The sequence below is a fragment of the Monodon monoceros genome, unplaced genomic scaffold, assembly GCF_005190385.1.
Source record: "Monodon monoceros isolate NGI ecotype Baffin Bay Population unplaced genomic scaffold, NGI_Narwhal_1 Super_Scaffold_13, whole genome shotgun sequence".
NCBI classification, from domain to species: domain Eukaryota; kingdom Metazoa; phylum Chordata; class Mammalia; order Artiodactyla; family Monodontidae; genus Monodon; species Monodon monoceros.
In genome coordinates, this window is record NW_021703769.1 from 25,369,646 (window position 1) to 25,389,267 (window position 19,622).

At 46.7% G+C, this 19,622-nt stretch overlaps 1 protein-coding gene across 1 annotated transcript; it reads right to left on the bottom strand.

The window, feature by feature from the left end:
* Positions 1 to 459: 459 nt before the first annotated feature.
* On the bottom strand, positions 460 to 7,545 carry BPIFA2 (BPI fold containing family A member 2). Its single transcript, XM_029220807.1, is given in 5 exon segments — positions 460 to 649; positions 2,851 to 3,003; positions 3,554 to 3,661; positions 4,812 to 4,956; positions 7,410 to 7,545. Coding segments are annotated over 5 exon segments (732 nt in total).
* Positions 7,546 to 19,622: the final 12,077 nt, after the last annotated feature.

Consider the following 19,622-nt stretch of genomic DNA (forward strand, 5'->3'; position numbering starts at 1 on the left):
CATACAGGTCTTTTGTCTCTTTAGGTAGGTTTATTCCTAGGTATTTTATTCTTTTTGTTGCAATGGTAAATGGGAGTGTTTCCTTAATTTCTCTTTCAGATTTTTCATCATTAGTTTATAGGAATACAAGAGATTTCTGTGCATTAATTTTGTATCCTGCTACTCTACCAAATTCATTGATTAGCTCTAGTAGTTTTCTGGTAGCATCTTTAAGATTCTCTATGTATAGCATCATGTCATCTGCAAACAGTGACAGTTTCACTTCTTCTGTGCTTATTTCTTAATTATATGATGTGATATTAATTTCTATTTATGATAGTGATATAAAGTTTCCTTTTAAAAATAAATGTATTTCAATAAATTTAAGTAAAATTGTGTTGATTAAAGAAAATATTAGCTAGAAGGCCTACTGGCAGTACATGGGTATGGCAAATGGTTCAAATGTGGGACCCAGTGATTTCAGCTAATGTCAGGCCCCTGCTCCCCTCCTCCCGCTGCCAGGCCAGGGAATGTCACACCTATCCCCCAGCAGGCCTGGCTCTGGGCCCGCAGGAGTTGGGGACTCACCTCTTACTGCACCACAAGGGACACTGTCTTTCTCATGAGTTTGACCACAGTGTTCATGGCTTCATTGACCAGTCCAACGGGGCTGGAAAAGGGAGGAAACTGATAAAACTCAGTGAAGTTGGCAGAGCAGCCAAGCAGGAGAAGTGGGAAGAGGGTGGAAGATGGTGGAGCACGTTGAAGTCAGGTGACTTGAGTCTCTATCCAGGGGTATCATCACTTAGAACCCCATGTCTGACCAGCAGCTCACCCCAATACCCCATGAGTCTCATCACAACCCTGAGACCTTATCCATCCATCCATCCATCCATCCATCTATCCATCTATCCATTCATTCATTCATTCAACACATATTTATAGAGCACCAACTATGTGCCAGAAACCAAGTGAGACTGGGGACACAGGGATGAGCAAAGCACAAGCACCTCCTAAACTGGTACCTAAATAGTATATTAAACAAGTTTGGCTAAGTCTGGCTCCTTCCCACCTGCAGCTCTCAGCATAACTGTCACCTCCTCAGAGCAGCCCTCCGTGACTGCTTGTCGAAGGGAGGGCTTTGTATCATAGTGCCCTGTTAAGTGTGCTGCTCTGCCCAGGGATCATTGCAATGTGACACTTTCCTTGTGGGCTCTTTATTAGTGTACTGAATGCTCATCTGTCTGCCTTTCCCTCCAGAGAATAAGCTCCATGAGAAAAGTTCCTTGTCTGCTGTCACCAGTACATTCTCCAGAGCTCAGAATGGTGGCTGCCTGGTACGTAGCAGATGTGTAATACATTTTTGGCTAAAGGAATAAATGAAGTAAACATACAATTAAATATATAATGAAAACTTGTGACAAGAACTCAGAAGGGCAAGAGTAGATTCTTATAAGAGAGAATAAGAGAAACTTTGTTTTAGACCCTGAAGAATGAGACGTACATTGAGATGGCTTGGGGGAAAAGGTGTTCTATGTAGCCAGAGCAGCCCGTGCACAGGTTTTGAGGTGGAAAGAAGTTTGTCTGAGGCACAGAGCAAAAGCTAGCATGTCCAGGGCAGAGTGGGCAAAGGGGAGAGCACAGGGACATGAGGGTCGATGCAGACCAAGCAGCGCCTAGATGGCCCTGAGGAGGGCTTGGGATTCCACCCAAAGTGGAGAGAAAAGCCCTTAGAGAATTTGGAGCAGCGGAGTGGAATGCCATTTTACAGCTATGGACACTGGGACCCAGAGGGCAGGATGAATTCCCTGGGACTATGGGCAAGGGTGTATCCACCAGGGCTCAGGCATTCGGACTTACATCTCAGTCTTTCCAAGCAATAATAGGATGTGGAGACTTTCTTTGGTTTTGGGGGGTCTTCAGGCAACCTGTGATCAGATTCCTTGTTGGGGTAGGATGGATTGACTTCCGCTCATGGCTCAGCCTTGTTCCCTGCCAGAGGCAACCTTCCCCTTTCCCCCTGAAGGCAACCTTCAGTTCCAGACCACTTTTCCTCTCTCAGCCATGACCAGAGTCAGCCTTTCTCCCTCCACCCTCTTCCCTGGGCTACACATGCTCTTTGAAGCACACAGTTTAAGATGTAGATTTTGTGGGTTACCAGAGATCAGTGATTTAAATGGAGAGGATTATGTTTTCAAGATCACATTTTGGGAATTTTCCAGTGGGTTGAGGATGATTCGGGGAAATCTGAGATTAGAGCCCATGGTAGGTATTTACTCCTCTTTCTCCCTCCTAACTGGAGGCAAGAAGGTAAACACAGTTTATTATTATTATTGTTATTATTATTATTATTAAGGGACATTATATAATAACAAAAGGGTCAGTTTTTCAAGAAGATATAGCAATGCTAAATGTGCATGCACCTAACAACAGAGCTTCAAAAAGTATAAAGCAAAAACGGATAAAGCCGAAAGGTGAAATAGGCAAATTCACAGTTATGTTTGGAGAGGTCAACACTTGTGTCTCAGTAATGGGAAGAACAAAGAGACAGAAAGTCAGCATGGGTATTATTATTACTGAGAGCTTAGTATGTGCCAGGCTGAATGCTAAACACTTGCATTTTCTCATTTGGTCAGCACAGTACCTATGAATTAGGTATTATCATCGTCCTCAGTTTACAGATGTGAAAACTGAAGCTTAGAGAGGCTAAATTGGTTACAAAGTCACGAGTTAGTGGCAAAGCAAACTTGACACAAGAGTCTGAACTCCTTTTCACCATACTATGCTCCCTCCCAGGTACAGGAATAAGGTTGAAATTAGGGGTCCCAACTCCTCTGGGAGCCCTGCTCTGCTGAGATGGGTGGGCCTGACCTGTCCGGTAAGGTGAGTGAGATGTTGGCTGGGTCGTTTGTGCATTATTCCATGATCACTGTGGAGACACCAGTCTTGGCATCAGTTTCAATGCTGACACTAGTCTGGAGGTCCAAGTTGAGGCCCAGGTCGACAAGCTCATCCAACAGAGGCCTGCAGGAGATGAGATTCACAGTGAACAGAGATCTAGAAGTCCATTCACATTGCCCACTTGAGTTCATCCATCTGGGTGGACATTATATGGGATGTCTATGGATAATGTCAATATGGTCTATTTTCTTTATGGAATCTACTTTTTTACATTAGGAGTTTATTCACCTGGCCACATGGGTTTGGTTCATGTGATATTTCTATACAGTATCACACTGATAATTAAAATAAAAATAATAGTTAACATTTATTGAGCACAAATTCTGTGTTAGGTGTTTCAAAAAAACTATTTTACATGGATTGATCCTTTGAATCATTACACCAATACCATGAGGGAAAAGTATTATTATTGGTACTGGTACCTGGTATAGAGAAGTTAAGTAACTATCCCAAGACCTCACAGGTAATGAATGATGAAATCATAGTGCAGTTAATTTATAAAGACTCTTCTACACATCCTCATTTTCCTGTCTCTGTATCTGATTCCAGATTGGAGCTCCATCGGCCATGCCGCACTGCCTCTCCCAAACCTCAGATTCTAATGCCTACTCATAGGGTCAGGGTGACGTTAGTGGTGATGGGGATACTCAGGCTAGCGCCTTTGCCATCAAGAGTCACTTCGAATTTGATATCCAGGATGTGGACGTTACTGATTTTCAACCTGTGCAAAAACCACAGTTCACCCTTGCCACTCCTCATGACAGCCATTGCTGGGCGCTTCTCACGATGCCAGCATCGTGATGCGCATATGAACCTCACTGACCTTGCCTGATTTGGTCTTCATGAGAGCCCTGTTCAGAGGTTTGAATCTCTCCATTGGATGGCGTGACATACTGAGATTCAGACAAATGTGGTTTCCCCCAAGACTCCAAGGGTAAATATGTGCCACAGCCAGAATTTTTTTTTAATTGAAGTATAGTTGCTTTACAATGTTGTCTTAGTTTCATGTGTACCGCAAAGTGATTCAGATATAGATACAGAGATAGATAGAGGTAGATAGAGATATATATTTTATTTCAGATTCTTTCCCCTTATAGGTAATTACAAAATATTGAGTATAGTTCCCTATGCTATGCAGTAGGTGCTTGTAGGTTATCTATTTTATATATAGTAGTGTGTATATGTTAATCCCAAATTCCTAATTTATCCCCCCACAGCACTTTCCCCTTTGGTAACCATAAGTTTGTTTTCGAGGTCGGTGAGTCTGTTTCTGTTTTGTAAATAAGTTCATTTCTGTCATATTTTAGATTCCACATATAAGTGATATCATATGACATTTGCCTTTCTCTGACTTACTTCACTTAGTATGTTCATCTCTAGGTCCATCCACGTTGCTGCAAGTGGCATTATTTCATTCTCTTTTATGTACAGTCAGAATTTGAACCCAGAACTGGTGGACTCCAGAACTTCATGTGTGGAGCCACCTATGTATTGTGAATTCTGGTTTCCTCTCTCCTGACGGCATTCAGGCTATATATACTCAGCTATTTTCAGAGAAGACAAGTCTTATTCCTTGGAAAAGTGGCTTTAGGCACCAGCAAACAGGTAGAGGTAAGGGTAAAGAGAAGCTTCATCCTGACCCTGAAATCACAGAATGAGAAAGCCCAAACCCATGAGATGCCCAGATAGGTCCTGCAGCCCTGCCTGTAATTTACCCAAACTCTGGTAGAGCTGGCCTCAGATGACTTCTACTCTGCAGGGACACACAAGGTTTATTCACCTTTCTGTCTTTGACCTTAATCTTACGTCCCCTAAAGATATGTATTCTCTTTTCCTGGAACAAAGATTTCTACCATGAAGCAGTGACTCACCCCATAACCTTTTCCACTACTTGAAAAATTTTAGAAAGGACTTTGTCCAACAAGTTCTCAGCTTTCTGGATCTTCTGCTGGGCCTCCTGCCAAGATGTGGATTCCTGGAGCGCCTCCAAGTCAGCCTTCAATTTCTGAAGGATAGCTGTAGAAACAATCTCCATTTAGTGTGATACACAACTTATGAAGCAGCTACTATGCACCAGATACTAAATGAGACCATTTGCCTATGTTATTTCATTTAATCTTTATAACAACCCCATAAAGTAGATATTATTATTGTCTGCACTTTCAGATGAGGAAATAAAGGATCAAAAGGTTAAGAAATGGGCCTAAAGTCACACAGCTACGGAGACCTTGTTCCTTCCATGCTGCCTTCACACTAAGATATACTCATCATTCGTCAACAAAGCAATCGATCCAGTGACCCGGCAATAGATATTGATTGCACATCAGCTTCTAGTAGTGAAGCTCTAATGAGATGCTCACACAAACAAAATAAACTTAGAATAAACTAAGAAATGGAAAATCTAGAATCGAGGAAAATATATGGCTCCAACTCATGAAAGTGGCAAATAGGAGTCCCTGGATGACAGCTTCGCAGCAGGCCTAGAAAGCAATAATTCATACAGGAGCAGGAGGACAGAGTGTCCTAAAGGGGGATCTTCAGGGAAAAGAGGGATTTGATAGAGCAAATGGCATGGCAGAAGTAGGATGGCACATTTGAAAAGAAAATAATTCAAATAAGAATCAACAAGGCGACAACTCGCTCAAGGAGAAAAAAAAGGCTACAAGACAAGATATGTAATCATAGTACAGCAACATGGCTCTGCAATGGACAGTATCTATCTACCTAGTTATAATGACGCAAACAGAGATGGAAACTACATCTGGTCCTGTAACTAACTAGGTGACCTTGATCCAGACACTTCTGTTTCTGAGCTCAGTTTTATCGGCAATGAAATTGGAGAGTGGATCCCTTCTGTATCTTTGAAAGTTGCCTAAGCCCTGGCAAGGTTTGAAGGGCAGTCATGTACAGAAGTTAGTTTCTCCTATAAAGAATGTTTGTCAGTGTGCTGCTAATGTTTCCAGAAAATGAAAAGCAGGCCAAGTTCTTTTAAGAAATCATAATTATAAGGAGATATATTTAAGTAGAAAGGTAGGTAGTTTTACTAAGCTAATTGAATGACCCAACAGAAGAATATTCTAAAAATATAAATAAAATATTTGAGTTAAAATATGTAGATTCTTTCATAATTAGAGAAATGGTAAGTGAAATGAATTATAACCTTTCATCTGTGAGACTGGCAAAATATTTAAGTTTTCCATACCAGTGCTGTCAAGGGAGTAGAAAAAAAGACTATTGGAGAAAATGTTAACATAGGGGATTATTTGTCAATATCCAATATAATTGAAAATGTGCGTACCTTTTGAACTTTTGAAATGTCACTTTTAGGAATTTATCCTATGCATGTATTAGAAAATTTACCGTGATATAATATGTAAAGTTTTATATATTTAAGCATTGCTTGTTTCTAGAAAAATTAAAAATGAATGAACCAGGAACCAAATCACCACCTCTCTCAGGAAACCACCCATAAAGAGCAGCGCCTAAGGAAGAAAAAAGGAGTGATCAGAAGAGCCTGGGGGCAGGACGGGAGTGGGGATGCGGACCTGCTGGAGGGTGGGCTTGGGGATGCGGGGTGGGGGGGTAGGCTGGGACGAGGTGGGACAGTGGCGTGGACATATATGCACTGCCGGGCATGGAGTGGATGGCTGGTGGGGGACAGCCGCGTGGCGCAGGGGGATCGGCTTGGTGCTTTGTGGCAGCCTATAGGGGTGGGATGGGGGGGTGGGAGAGGGGGAGATGCGGGAGGGAGGAGATGTGGGGACATGTGTATATGTGTGGCTGATTCACTTTGTTGTGGACCAGAGGCTGGCATGCCGTTGTGGGGCAATTGTGCTCCAATGGAGATGTTAAAAAAAAAAAAAGAAGAAGAAAGAACCAACAAATCACAGTGAAAATGAAAACAGCAGGAAAAGTATTTGTCTCAAATGTTAGAGCAATGGATTATTATGTATAATATATAAAAAGTTTATCCTAATGTATAAAAATATTATAAATGCCCCCTTTATGGCAAATGAAATAAACAACAAAATGTAGATAGTAAGCAAACAGGGGAAAATGTTCAGGCTACAGCAAACTTCAAATTGAACAACAAAGTATATTTTTATATCAATTAACTTGGCATAGAAGATGTAATAATAGTACCATTGTTTAAAGTGAAATTGATGAATACCTTTGACAGTGGATACAAAGTAGGAACATGGCAGTATGTATTGAGAGTCATTAAAGTGTTCATACCCTTTGACCCAGCAAAAAATAATAATAATAATAATTTACCCTAGATATACAAAATTGTGAGAATGGGTAACATTTTTTACCACTTAAATGACTTCTTTTAAATGAATAGATTGTACACTTTTAAAAAAGAGCAGCCCCTGGTGGCAGCCTTTGGTAATACAGGCATAGTGTTTAGGAGGCAAGCTCCTAGTTGCCACTGATCATCCCTCTTGCTGACTCACGTCCAAGTGTACTGTCAACGGTCTCAAGTCCTTTATCAAGAACAGGTTTCAGCTTGCTCACAACATCATTGCCGAGATCCTCAAGAAGAGACGCTGAGGTCCCAGTGAGCAGGCCACACAAGAGAATAAGTTTCCAAAGCTGAAACATCTTGTCCTGACACCTGGACAGTCATGGGAGGAACAGGAGTGAGAATTACCTGTAGAGAAAAGGGATCTTTGATGAGCACCTATCACTCTTACACTCAACAGTCCTTTAAGATAGATGTGGTTATCTCCTCTCTTACAGATGGCCAGCACAGGTCAGAAATCTAGAGGAACTTGCCCAGACATACACAGCCAGTGAGTGGAGGAGCTGCTATATGACAAGTCACACTTGACTCCAAGTCAATGCTCTTTACACAGAGGTCCTTTGCACATACTGTCTTCTCTGCCTGGAACATTTCCCTCTTCTTTGCCTTTTTACCTAAGTCACTTCCTACTGACTCTCTAGCTTTAGTAAGACATCATCATGTCCTCTATGAAACCCAATCTAGGCCCCTCCCCAGAGTCTAGGTTTAGGGGGCCCCACTCCACCATTTTGCTGCCTTCATTCTCTGATTGGAGTCCTGGGTACCAATTAGTGATGACTTGTCTGTCTTTCCCACCATGCTGTGAACTCCTTAGAGGAGGGATTGTGACTTATTTCACTGTTGAATTCTCAACCCATAGCAAAACGCCTGTGCCTAGTACAGTACAACAAAATAAAGGTTTGCCAAATAAAAGCATGAACAAATAAAAGGGTGCCACATCATGACACTGCATTGCTCATCAGTTTGACACTTCTAATATAATCTATCTATTTCTTAATTTCGTATTTTGAAAATAGTAGCTAATTCAAGTGGCCCTTCCCTTTGCCTCTTGCCCCCAACACCTTCTGAAGGCCTCCATGTGGGGAGACATTAATGGGGAAGTCCACCATTCACAGGTTTGGAGGAAAATACCAAATCCTTGCTCCCCTGCACAGTCTCCTGGAATTGTGCTGGGTGGTGATGGCCCTTATATGGTGGTGATGGGATGGGAGGCTGCCCATGGAAGCAAGCCCTGGTTTCAGAGCTATCCAAGGAGACTCCAAAGAAAATAACCCCTGTCCAGAGTGAACACAGAGACTTCCAACCCAAAGGTCACTGAGGATGCTTGAACTGGAATGGATGGATATGGAGAGGACTTTGTGCCAAGACTAAGATCAGGTTCTCATAGAGCCTCCAGCTGCCAAGACGGTTGCCATTGTGGGTGGGGGCTGGGGTAAAGACTGAGAATGGATAGAATTGATGAGTTGGAGAATGTTCTGGCAGGAGGACCCACAGGGATCATCCAGCCTAATTCTGTCTTCATTTGGAAGCTCAGGCATAGAGAGGGAAAGCAACCAGCTTGAGGTCACCCAGTAAGATAGGGACAGAGATGGGGCTAGAATTGTGACCCATAGAGTCAGGGTCAGAGACCAGTGGGGTCATTCTTCCCAACCTTCCTCTGGTGTCTGAGTGCTCTCCACAACATCCCGCACGGTGGAGCCAGCCTCCGGGCAAGTGTTTGCAATGACGGGTTGCTCACTACAATCCTCCCAAGCCTGCCTACTCCATTTATTCAGTAGCGTTCCTCCTGGAAGTGAACAAAATCTGCCTCCATATTAACCCCCAATATTCGGTCTCCTTCTGCACACTTGCCCCCAACCCCGCTACCTTCAATGCAGCAGCCAGAGGGGTCTCTCAGCTTAAACCCAAAGTGCTAACCATGGCCCACAAGGGCCTGTGTCATCTGCTCACTGCCTCTCCAAACTCATCTACCCCTCCCTCCCTGGCCCCTACTGTCTTCCTTCTGTTCCAGAAAGGTGACAGCCTCTTTGCTGCCTTGGGCCTTTGCACAGACCATTCCGTCTTCCCAGAACTTTCCTCCCCAGCTGTCTCTGGCTCTCGACATCACCTCAGAACTTCCGTGACTGCCTGTCAGAGGTGGTCCCTCCCCTCCTTCCCCGATCTCAGCTCCTTGCTGGCTTCTTTTATGGCAAATCATCATAATTTGACTTTTTTCCTTTGTTCTCTGCCCTCAGCCAGTTGTTACCACACTCACTCTGGGGCTTTCCTCTCACATGGGTCCCCTAGACCCTGACCTGTCTGTAGAATGCTCCAAGCCTCTCTCTGGGGCATCCTATAAGGCCATCTACTATGTGGGAAGGTGGCGAAGGCCCCATCACCAGAGATGCTCAAGAATTTGATCAGATGACTGCTAAGGTCCTGTGTGACTTCATGCGACTGTGAGTGTGCGTCATTCTAAATTTCCTCAGTCTGTTGTTCAAAGACCATTGTTGCATGTTTGTATGATTCTTCCCCCAGATTTTCTTTCTACCTGAGTCTGGATGCCTCATGGGGATATGGTTCCCTCAGGCTTCCTGCCTCTTTCTTTTTCTCATCCTCCCTCCTCCCAAGACCCCACCTCCACCTGGCCGTGGCCTCCTGGGGTCACAGTGGCTGCTGTGGGTGCTGTTTCTCATCATGGACCACACCCCGGACAAAGCCAGCTTCTCCCACTGATGTCGGCCGCCTCTCATGGCTGAGCTTTGAGGTGAAATTAACTAGACACTCCTGTCCCCTGGGGGTGGGCCTGGAGGTGGGCACACATGCACCTCAAAGGTCCTGCTTTCTAAGAGCCATATTCTCAGGGTCGTTCACTCCTCTGCAGGTTCACTGGCTCCAACCCACATGAGGATAGGACTTTACCACACCCTCAAGGGCCCCCTTCTGCTAAAGGCTTAGTGTATACCAAGTCTGATGTACACTAGACTAAATCTACCAAAGTGGAGAGAAACAATGCCCCCCCCTTTTTCTGAGGTCCTCTGGATCCTAATCCCAACAGTGTGTGTGGGACTCTTGAACAAGCACATACATACTTACACATGTGAACATGTGCACATTCACACATGCATGTACGCACACATGCAAGAACAAGACAGCATAAGCTAGACTCATATGAAGAAAACACATACATTTCCGTCCCTACACAAGGGGTACATTTACAGTATCATGGAGACCATATAACTACTGTTCTGGATAAAAGGGCTCACTACCAGCAAAGGGGGCTTTGGGTCTGCACAGATTGCCTGGGTCTGTTTTTGTCCTTAAAAAATTTAGATACAATTATCTGACAAGTTTCACTAGAGAATGAAGCCATATAAAGGGAATGAGAAAATGTATCCTTTTAGTGCCTGGATTCAGCTGTGCCTGAAGTCCTCTATGCCCAGGACTTTCCAGTTCAAACACATTTCTCCCTTCCTCTTTTATATTTGTTGAAGCCAGTGTGAGTTGGATCATGCCATTCAAACCCACAGTAAATCCTGACTTAACACATTTGTAGATACACATCTGCTTCCTCCCTTCTGATGACTACTCAAGGGTCACATGACCACATTGGAAACATAACAGACATCAAAGCCACAGGAGAGCTTCGAGTTCATCAATTTAACCTCGTTTCTGGGAAGTCTGTGGAGGCTGTGCCCCAGAGAAGGAGAAGGACTCATCCAAGGCTACCCAGGGACTTGAACCCCACTTATTTTCCTCTTTCATTTCATATCTTTTAGGTTTGTTGAAATTTTCTATTCTGGGCAATAGCCTTTTAAAAAAAGATTAAACAAAAATCACCTAATAAGTTTGTTTAAACCATAGATGCCTGATGCCCTCCCTAGATACTTAGGGTCAGGGGCTCCGGGATGGAGCTGCCTGGGGATGGCTGGCTAGAAATGGAAACAACTGGACTAGATGGCTGAAAGGTACTTTCTACCTGAATTCTATGAGCTGTGACCTCCACCCCATCCTCTGGAGCCCCAGCTCAGCCCAGACATGACCCTCACAACCCTAGGTGCTTATCCTGGTTCATCTTGTTTCATCCCCTCAGCAACCACGCAGGGGGTGTTACTGCCCCCATTTCCCAGCTGAGGAGTGTGAGGCTCAGAAGTGGAGGATGACTTGCTCAAGGCCACACAGATGGGAAAGGGCAAGGCTGGAGAGTGCACGCAGCTCTGCATCCTCTCCCATTGAGATCAGCTGTTCCAGCTCGCAGCCTCTGGGGGCAGCAGCGAGTCGCATTCTTTGGCCCCAGTGCCCAGCACCCAGTAGGTGCGGGTCAGTGCCTGGCCCTGGGCTTCTTACTGCAGGTCCACTTTCACCATTGGTGCCCACGACAACCCCGTGAGGAGGTTTGGCAAGCGCCATTTTCCAGTTGAGGAAACAGGTTCAGGGAAGGGAGGTGGCTCGCCCAGGACTCACAAGGACAGGAATTTGGGTCCCCAGGGAAGGACCTTTCTGCCATGTCACTTGAGGCCAGCTGGTGGAGCGGGAGAGTCCTTGGGCTAGAATATCCTGTTTATTCCTCAGCCTCTGCTTTTTGAGTTGTTTGTAACGCCTGGTGCATTGGGCCCGTGTCAACCTGGAATATGGTCCAGGAAGCACAGATGAGTGCCCACTTGGCATCAGGCTGGGAGCACCAGCAGAGAGCTCCAGGTCACCCAGTGTCCATCTCCTCTGGTCGCTCACCTGCAGCTCAGTAGGGACCTGTAAGCCTGTCCTCCACATGAACGCGTCCAGAGGGAGGTAGGGGTAGGGCTGGAGGCTTCGGGAGCTAGTTTTCCTCACGCTGACTGTGGTTCCACCATCAGAGCACAGAGCAGGGAGAAGGTGGCAGCCCAGGTGCCCAAGCCTGGGCCTGGGACGTGGAAGATGCCGTCCAGCAGAGCCTTGGGCCGATCAGCAGATGCCCCTCCCTGGCTGTCTGTGCCCAGTTCTGCAAACACATGAGGTTCCTCTTTCCCTGGTTGTGGGCACAGAGCTGAGGGCTGTGCTGAAATCTTGTGAAGAGTTTTTCCCACCTCAGGAACGCAACCCAGGGGGCCAAGTGTGATGTAGTGACCTCAGACCCGGTGTTCACCCCAGGCCTTAGCTGTCTCGTCGTAAAATGGGTAAACACCCCCCACGCCTGGATCCAGGTTGCAAAATGGAAATTAAAAGGGTACCGAGGGGGTGGTAGTCAGACCCCGGCTCTGGAGTTGGGCAGGCTGGGATCGAATCCTCTCTCGTTGCCTGTTGCTGGCTGTGCTGCCTGGACAAGGGGCTTCATCACCCTGAGCCTCAGGTCCCCTACCTGTGAAATGGGACTAATGATGGGACTTTCCTCCCAGGCATATTGTGAGGACGCGGTGGGATAACGTGTGGTAGGCCCCCGATACATGGTGACAACAGTGATGACGATGATTATAATTATTGCTGGTTTCTGGTCACTTCACTCCCCTCCAACTCAGGTCTCCCATCTGTATGTGGCCCCGCCCCACAGGGTTATGGAGAAGATTAAATGAGAAGATTAAGCATCCAGTATGCTTAATGCTTAATCAACGGCAACAGCATTTCTTCTTTTTGTGTGCAGTAAAGACCAGATGAGCTAAAATGGTCTCAGGCCTCCAGTATACCAGTGTCTGGAAATTCTGACTCCCTTAGGTGCTGGTGTATAGCCCTTGGCAGGTGTCATTCCTCACTGAGCCTCAGTTTCCCTTCCGGGACCAAGTAAGGGAACTCTAAGAACTATGTTCTCAATTACAAGTCTGATTGATGGTAGGGACTGGATGGAGCGTTCTGCTGAGAAGCCCTCCCAGGCAGCTCCTGGGCTGAGAGGGCATCATTGATTAGTAATGTCTGCCACAAGTTCAGGAGGGGAGAGTGGAGCAACCGCACATTTGGCGGTGCGGGACCAGGTCATCTCTAAAGGTCCCTCCAGCTGGTGATGGGCACATTGACACCACATGTTCATGGAGGGTGGGACTCTGGGACCTGCCTGGTGCTGGGGTATGGAGGAGGAGGCTCCGATCTGGGTTCTAGTCTTGGCTCTGTTAATAACCTGCTTTGTGACCTGGAGCCAAGACACTCATTTCCTCCTAGGGTCTCCATTTCCTCTAACTACAAAATGAGCAGAGGTTCCCTGCTAGACAGCTGAGCTCTCAGGACTCTGAGAGGTGGTCAGGAACATCTGGGGGCTACTTGCTACACTCCCACCAGCTGGAGCACCCCACACCCTTGCTCTGAGCAGGAATCTCACCAGCTCCTAGGGCACAGTGATAATCATCCCTGCTCTGAGGCCATGAGGGCCAGGACCACAGGGCATCATCCCCAGGGCCTGACACACAGTAGATGTTCAATAAATATTTATTACAGTCTGCAGAAGCATTTTTCTTTATTGCTGATTAATTAAAATATACACATTTTAAAATTCATGCATTTTATTTATAACAGCGCAATAAGCTTGCTCTTAGTGTCAGCCTTGGCTGTGCATTCCGGACTTTTCCCTTGTTGCCTGTGTGACAGCAGCCAAGTACCCTAACCTCTCTGAGGTCTGGGGTTTTTAACCATAAAATGAGAACGAGAATGTCCTCTACCTTAGAAGAGCTGCTGGGGGAACTAAATGAGGAAATGTCAGTAGAGAGCCCAGCCCAGCCCTGGCTGCTGAAGGTGCTCCATGAATAATTGCGATCATCATCATTACTATTATTACAATAAATAGTAGTGAGTGGTGACCTATCACAGCATTTAGGAGCCCAGGAAAACAGGAGGGTGACAAGGGGCAGTGTGCGCAGTTCTCAAAAGCACGCTAGGCCTGGGTTCAAATCCTGACTCTGTCACTTACTAGCTTTGTGACCTTTCCCTCTCAGAGACTCAGCTTACACACCTGTAAAGTGGGCACAATGGGTCTACCTACCTCACTGAACCAGTCTGAAGGGTGCACAAGTTAACATGTATAAACCTGGACACAATCTCTAAAGATGTGCTCCTCTTGCTCTTCCACTGGAATGGGGGCCCTATGAGGCAGGGATTTTGTCTGTTTTGTTCCCCGATGCATCCCCAGTGCCATAACAATGTCCTGTAATAGTAGCTGTTGAATACATGTTCCCTGACTTGTCATTGTTGTTGTTGTTGTTATAATACACAGCTCAGGGACCTTGCCCACGGGTGACTTCCTGAGGGAGAGCCATGGTTGCTCTGTCTTCAAGTACTTTGCTTGCACATCTGCCTCTCCCCAGACACTTGGCACGTTTGCTGCATTACGACCCATTGCTCCTTTCTCTCAGGCCCCTCCATGTTATGGTGACCCCAAGTCTGTGTAGTGGCTGAGAGCGTGAGCTTGGTTGGCCGGGGGCTTCTCCCCTCAGCTGTGGGCCCCTCTGAGCCTGTTGTTTCTCTGCTCTGGGCGCTAATGCCAGGCTGAGTGCTTCTCCAGCTGTCTGTGACGTGCAACAAGAGGATGACAGTCGGGTGGGCACAACTCGGGGTGCATCAGTGCCCCTTCCCGCCCAAACACTCTCCAAACCCTGCAGGGCCTGGGTATGGGGGGGCACGCAAAGGGTGCTGGCGGTGGGTAGGGAGGTTGGTACCTTCTGAGGACATCTGAGGTCCAGACAGGCTGGTCCAGGTCATCCCAGAAAGAGAAGTGATGACAGCTCCTTGCACCGAAGGTATTTGTCTTTCAGGGACAAAGGTCCCAGCCACGAGGGTCGTGAGATGAATTTCTTATTGAAAATCTTCAGCGAGGCATTACGGGTTAGCCTTCCCAGGACTAGGACATCCTACTCACCGCGTGACTGCAAATCCTCTGCCATGGCGGCTTCCTGATCCCACTGACTCAGCCCTTAAGCTCCGAGCTGGTATCTCTTTCCAACCACGGCTCAGCCCCGAGTCGAGAAGGGTCCTAGGAGGTCATCCAGGCTACTGAGATCAGAGAGGACGTGGGTGTGGCTGAGGTTGCACAGAGGCAGGGGCAGGGCTGGCTGAGTCTGTGCGCTCCCACTCAGCTCCCCGGTTCCGCCCACAGGCTCCCCTCCCCCACCACTTCCCTCACAATGGCAGACATGTGGAAGGGCACCCACGTCCCATCCACCGAATGTAATTTCTTCATGTTGCTATAAAGAAAGCTGAAAGAATTGTCATTTTGCTTTAGAAATCAGTCAGGCAGGAATAATTCATCCAACTTATAATAGGCTCGCGTTTCTCAGACTTGAATTGCTTCCTCGGGAATTCTTGCCAAATAGGAAAAGATCAAAGTAACAACTGTTTTCAAACAGTCATTTTCATGACTGCTAAATATAACAATTAACAAAGTTGTTATAATGTTACAGTCTGAAGACCTTTAATTTAAACTTCAAGATTTTGACATTTTTCTGATTTTGAAGGTGACACATTTTGTTTTTTTTCAGCTTGCAAACATTTTCCCAAGCCCTGGGCTCTGTGTCTGGACCACCTATTGGGTTAAACAGCTCCCCCAGGTGCCGGCCCCTAGAAAATGAAGAACTGCTTCTCATGGACTGACCAATGGACAGGCGGGCTCGTCCCACACCCCTCCCAGGTTCAGGTCTTCTTCCTCCTGCCCCATGAAATGTCCCCTGAACACTTTGCCCAAATCTCCCAGAGAAGATTCAACACACAGTTGAAAGGAATGTTCAGCAGGTCTGGCTCCTTCCCTGAGTCCCTTGAAGTCTGGACACCTTATCTTTTTTCACCTTGGGTCCCTCAGAACAAGATCTGATTAGAGTAGGAATCAAATGATGTTTGTGGGAGGGAAGAAGGGAGAGAGGATGGGAAGAGAGGGGAAGGGAGGAAAGGAAGGAGGAAAGAAGAAAGAGGGGGGTTGGGAAAGGGAGGTCAGCTATGTCCTATGAGATCAGATCTCTGAGGTGAGGGATTGCATCAGCTCCGAGGTCCCAGTGACCAGCACAGGACCTAGCTTGGCTAACTGGCATTGGCTGACTGTCTGAATGAATGAATGGGCCAAAGAATGAGGCCAGCAGCCTATTGACATGAGTGAGCTCTGAATCCCTCCCTAGTCTTAGCTGACCTCCCAGAATTTGACCTCTTGTCTGTCTTCACCCTGTGTCATCTTCCAGATCCTTCCTGCTAAAGTGAACTGGGCCCCTCATCCATCTATCTATCCCTTCATTCATTCATTCATTTAACAAATGTTAATAGTTTTGTGCTGGGATCACTCATCCATTTGATAACTGTTTATTGGCTCTTCCTGAGGTCCAAGTCCTATGTCAAATATGAATGAATCTTTGTCCTTGTCCCAGAGATGGGCCACCCTCCAGGGCAGTAGATAAGCCACTGAGATCAGCTCATGACTACTGAAGGAAAGTGTAATCTCATTGTTTACTCCTCCAAACAACCAGAGGCAGGTAATATATTTATCCCCATTTTATAGACAAGGAAACTGAGGCACAGAGAGGGAAAGTGAATTGTTCAGGGTCACTCACCTAGTAAGTGGCTGAGCTGGGATTAAAACCTAGGTAACCTGATCCCAGAGCCCATGCTCTGAGCCACTTACATCACACTGTCCTTTACATGTTAAACACTGACATCCCTCTTGGACTGTCTGAGCCCTTCAAGGGCAGGAAGCACGCTGATCCATCTCCGTTTCCCTAGCATCACTCTGTGTCAGAGGGGGCACTCCATAAAAGTTTGTTGGTTGAAGGAATGTGTGTTAGCCCTTTCCCCTCTGCTAGACTGGGTCTCCTTCAGGTCAGGGACCACGGTTCTGCCATCTTTGTGTCCCCAGGAGCCAGCTAGGGCCTGGCTTGTGGTAAGTCCCAATAAGCACTACATCGAATTAAAGTGAAAAGAGCAACTTAATTAAGTTTGACCAACTGGCTGAATAGATGAATGTAGGGGATGAGACCCAGAATCTAGCAAGAAGAATCCAGAATTCCATCCATCCATCCATCCATCCATCCATCCATCCTCCCATCCTTCCATCCATCCACTCATCCCATCATCCATTCATTCATCACATTTGTTTGGAACTTCTATTCTGGCCCTGCCCCATGCCAGGCTCTGGGGTCCCAAAGAGCACCCGTGTGTGCCACCTTCAGTGCCCACCAGCAGTGGGTGGAGGCAAACATACATACTGACAACTATTTTCCCCAAGGCAGGTAATGTTCTTGAAAATGTTCTGTACATTGAAAACTTCATGCAAATGGTCAGAAATTTCCCTCTTCCTGCCTTGGCTTCTGTCCCTGGCACAGAGCCTGGTCCTGAGGAAGGCCTTTCATAAACACTGAATTGGGTTGAATTGAGCACTTTGGGACGTGAAAGAAGAAGCAATACGACATTATGGTGTAGCTGGAGATAATACAGATAATACAAAAGACCGATGTTGGCAGAATCCCAAAACTTGGGGTAGCTTTGAGTGTGTTTGTCTCACAGGGCTTTCGATAATCAGCCAGACTTCAGCTGGAGCCCTAACCCTGCTGCTGACCAGCTGTGTGACCTTGGGCGAATTACATAGCCTCTCTGAACCTCCTCTCTAAAATCAGATGCTGATCCTGGCTGGGAGGCACTGGGGATGCACTGAATAAAAAGGAGGATAAAACGTCCTGGAGCCTTACCTGGTGGCCACTGAATTAAAGGGGAGGAAATGCAGAGAAAATAGCAGAACTCTTTGCCTTTCCTCACGGGACACATGTCTTGTTCGGTCTCTCTCACTATCATTCTCAGGCTTCTTGTCTCTCTGGACGATCCCCAGGGCCTCCTCTCTGGCTTCCTGGACCTGCTTTGCACCAACTCCTCCCTGTGCCCAGAGCCAGGCCTGACGATGTCACACCCTGCAAATCTCTCCCATCTGGCAGGACAGGAATAAAGGCGCAGACGTATAGAATGCACTTGAGGACACGGGGACGGGGAAGGGTATGCTGGGATGAAGTGAGAGAGTTGCATGGACATATATACACTACCAAATGTAAAATAGATAGCTAGTGGGAAGCAACCACATAGCACAGGGAGATCAGCTCGGTGCTTTGTGACCACCTAGAAGGGTGGGATAGGGACAGTGGGAGGGAGACACAAGAGGGAGGGGATATGGGGATATATATGTATACATATAGCTGATTCACTTTGCTATACAGCAGAAACTAACAAAACATTGTAAAGCAATTATACTCCAATAAAGATGTTAAAAAAAAAAATCTCCCCCACCCTTCAGGGAACATCCCCTACGAGACCCTCAATGATCCACCCCGCTGGCCCTTCTTACTTTCCTGCCTTGTGGTTTTTGAATAGGTCTCTTCCTTTTACACACACACACACGCGCGCGCGCGCGCGCGCGCGCACACACACACACACACACACACACACACACACGATTGTCAACTCTGAGAGGCCAAGGTCTGCCTGAGATTCATCTCTTGTTTCCCAGGATGGTTTACACAGAATGAGCTGAAATATGTTTGTCAATTGCATCTGTCAGGATTATTTGTGTTATTTGTAATGGAAAACACTACCCAAACTGACTTAAGTGTAAAAGGGAGGCATTGGCTCCCGTTAACTCAAAGGTCAATGGATTTCAGGCATGGCTGAATCCAAGTGCTCAAAGGAAAGTTTCAGGACAGTTTCTGTCTGTGACTTGGCTCTACCTTCTTCACTGGCTTCATTTTCAAACCGACTCTCCCCAAGGGGTAGCAGAGATGACACCAGGCTCACGTTCTCTCTTAACAACGCTAGCAGAAAGAGCATTATCTCTCTCCTAATACCTCTTCCAAAGTCTAGGGCTGATCTGCATTGGTCCGGCTGGGGTTACATGCTGAGCTCTGAGCCAATCACAGTGGCTGGGGTGAAGGAATACACTGATTGGCCAATATGAAAACATTATGCCTGCAAAGGCGGCAGAGATGGAATGGTGGGAAGGGCAGGAGGACAGGCAGGGGAGGATGGCCAAGGAATAGCTGGTTTCAAGGAGGAGGAAGTGATGTCTGTGCTGCCATCAAGTAAGATGAGGCTGAAAAGGGCCCGCTGGTTTCTTCCACATGGAGATTGTTGACATCCTGGTGAGCACTGAGCTGGTAGGGTGACCAGTGAAGCTGGGTGGGCAAAGGAGTAAACGTGTCCCAAGCAAGTGTGCTGCTCAAGGGGTGGCCTGTGGGTCAGTAGCATCAGCGTCTCCAGGGAGCTTTGAGGAAATGCAGAATCTCAGGCCCTGGCCCAGACCAACCCGCCAGAACCTGCATTTTAACAAGAGCCCCAAGCGTTTTGCACCTGTTCCAGGCTGAGAAGCCCAGCTCTGTGGAAACTTGGCTGTGAAGGGGGAGAGGAAGGGGAGGAGGGAACTGGAGGGAATGTGGCATTATGAGAGGAACCTTGATTCTTCCTTAGGAGGGAGAGCCTGAGACGTGTTCAG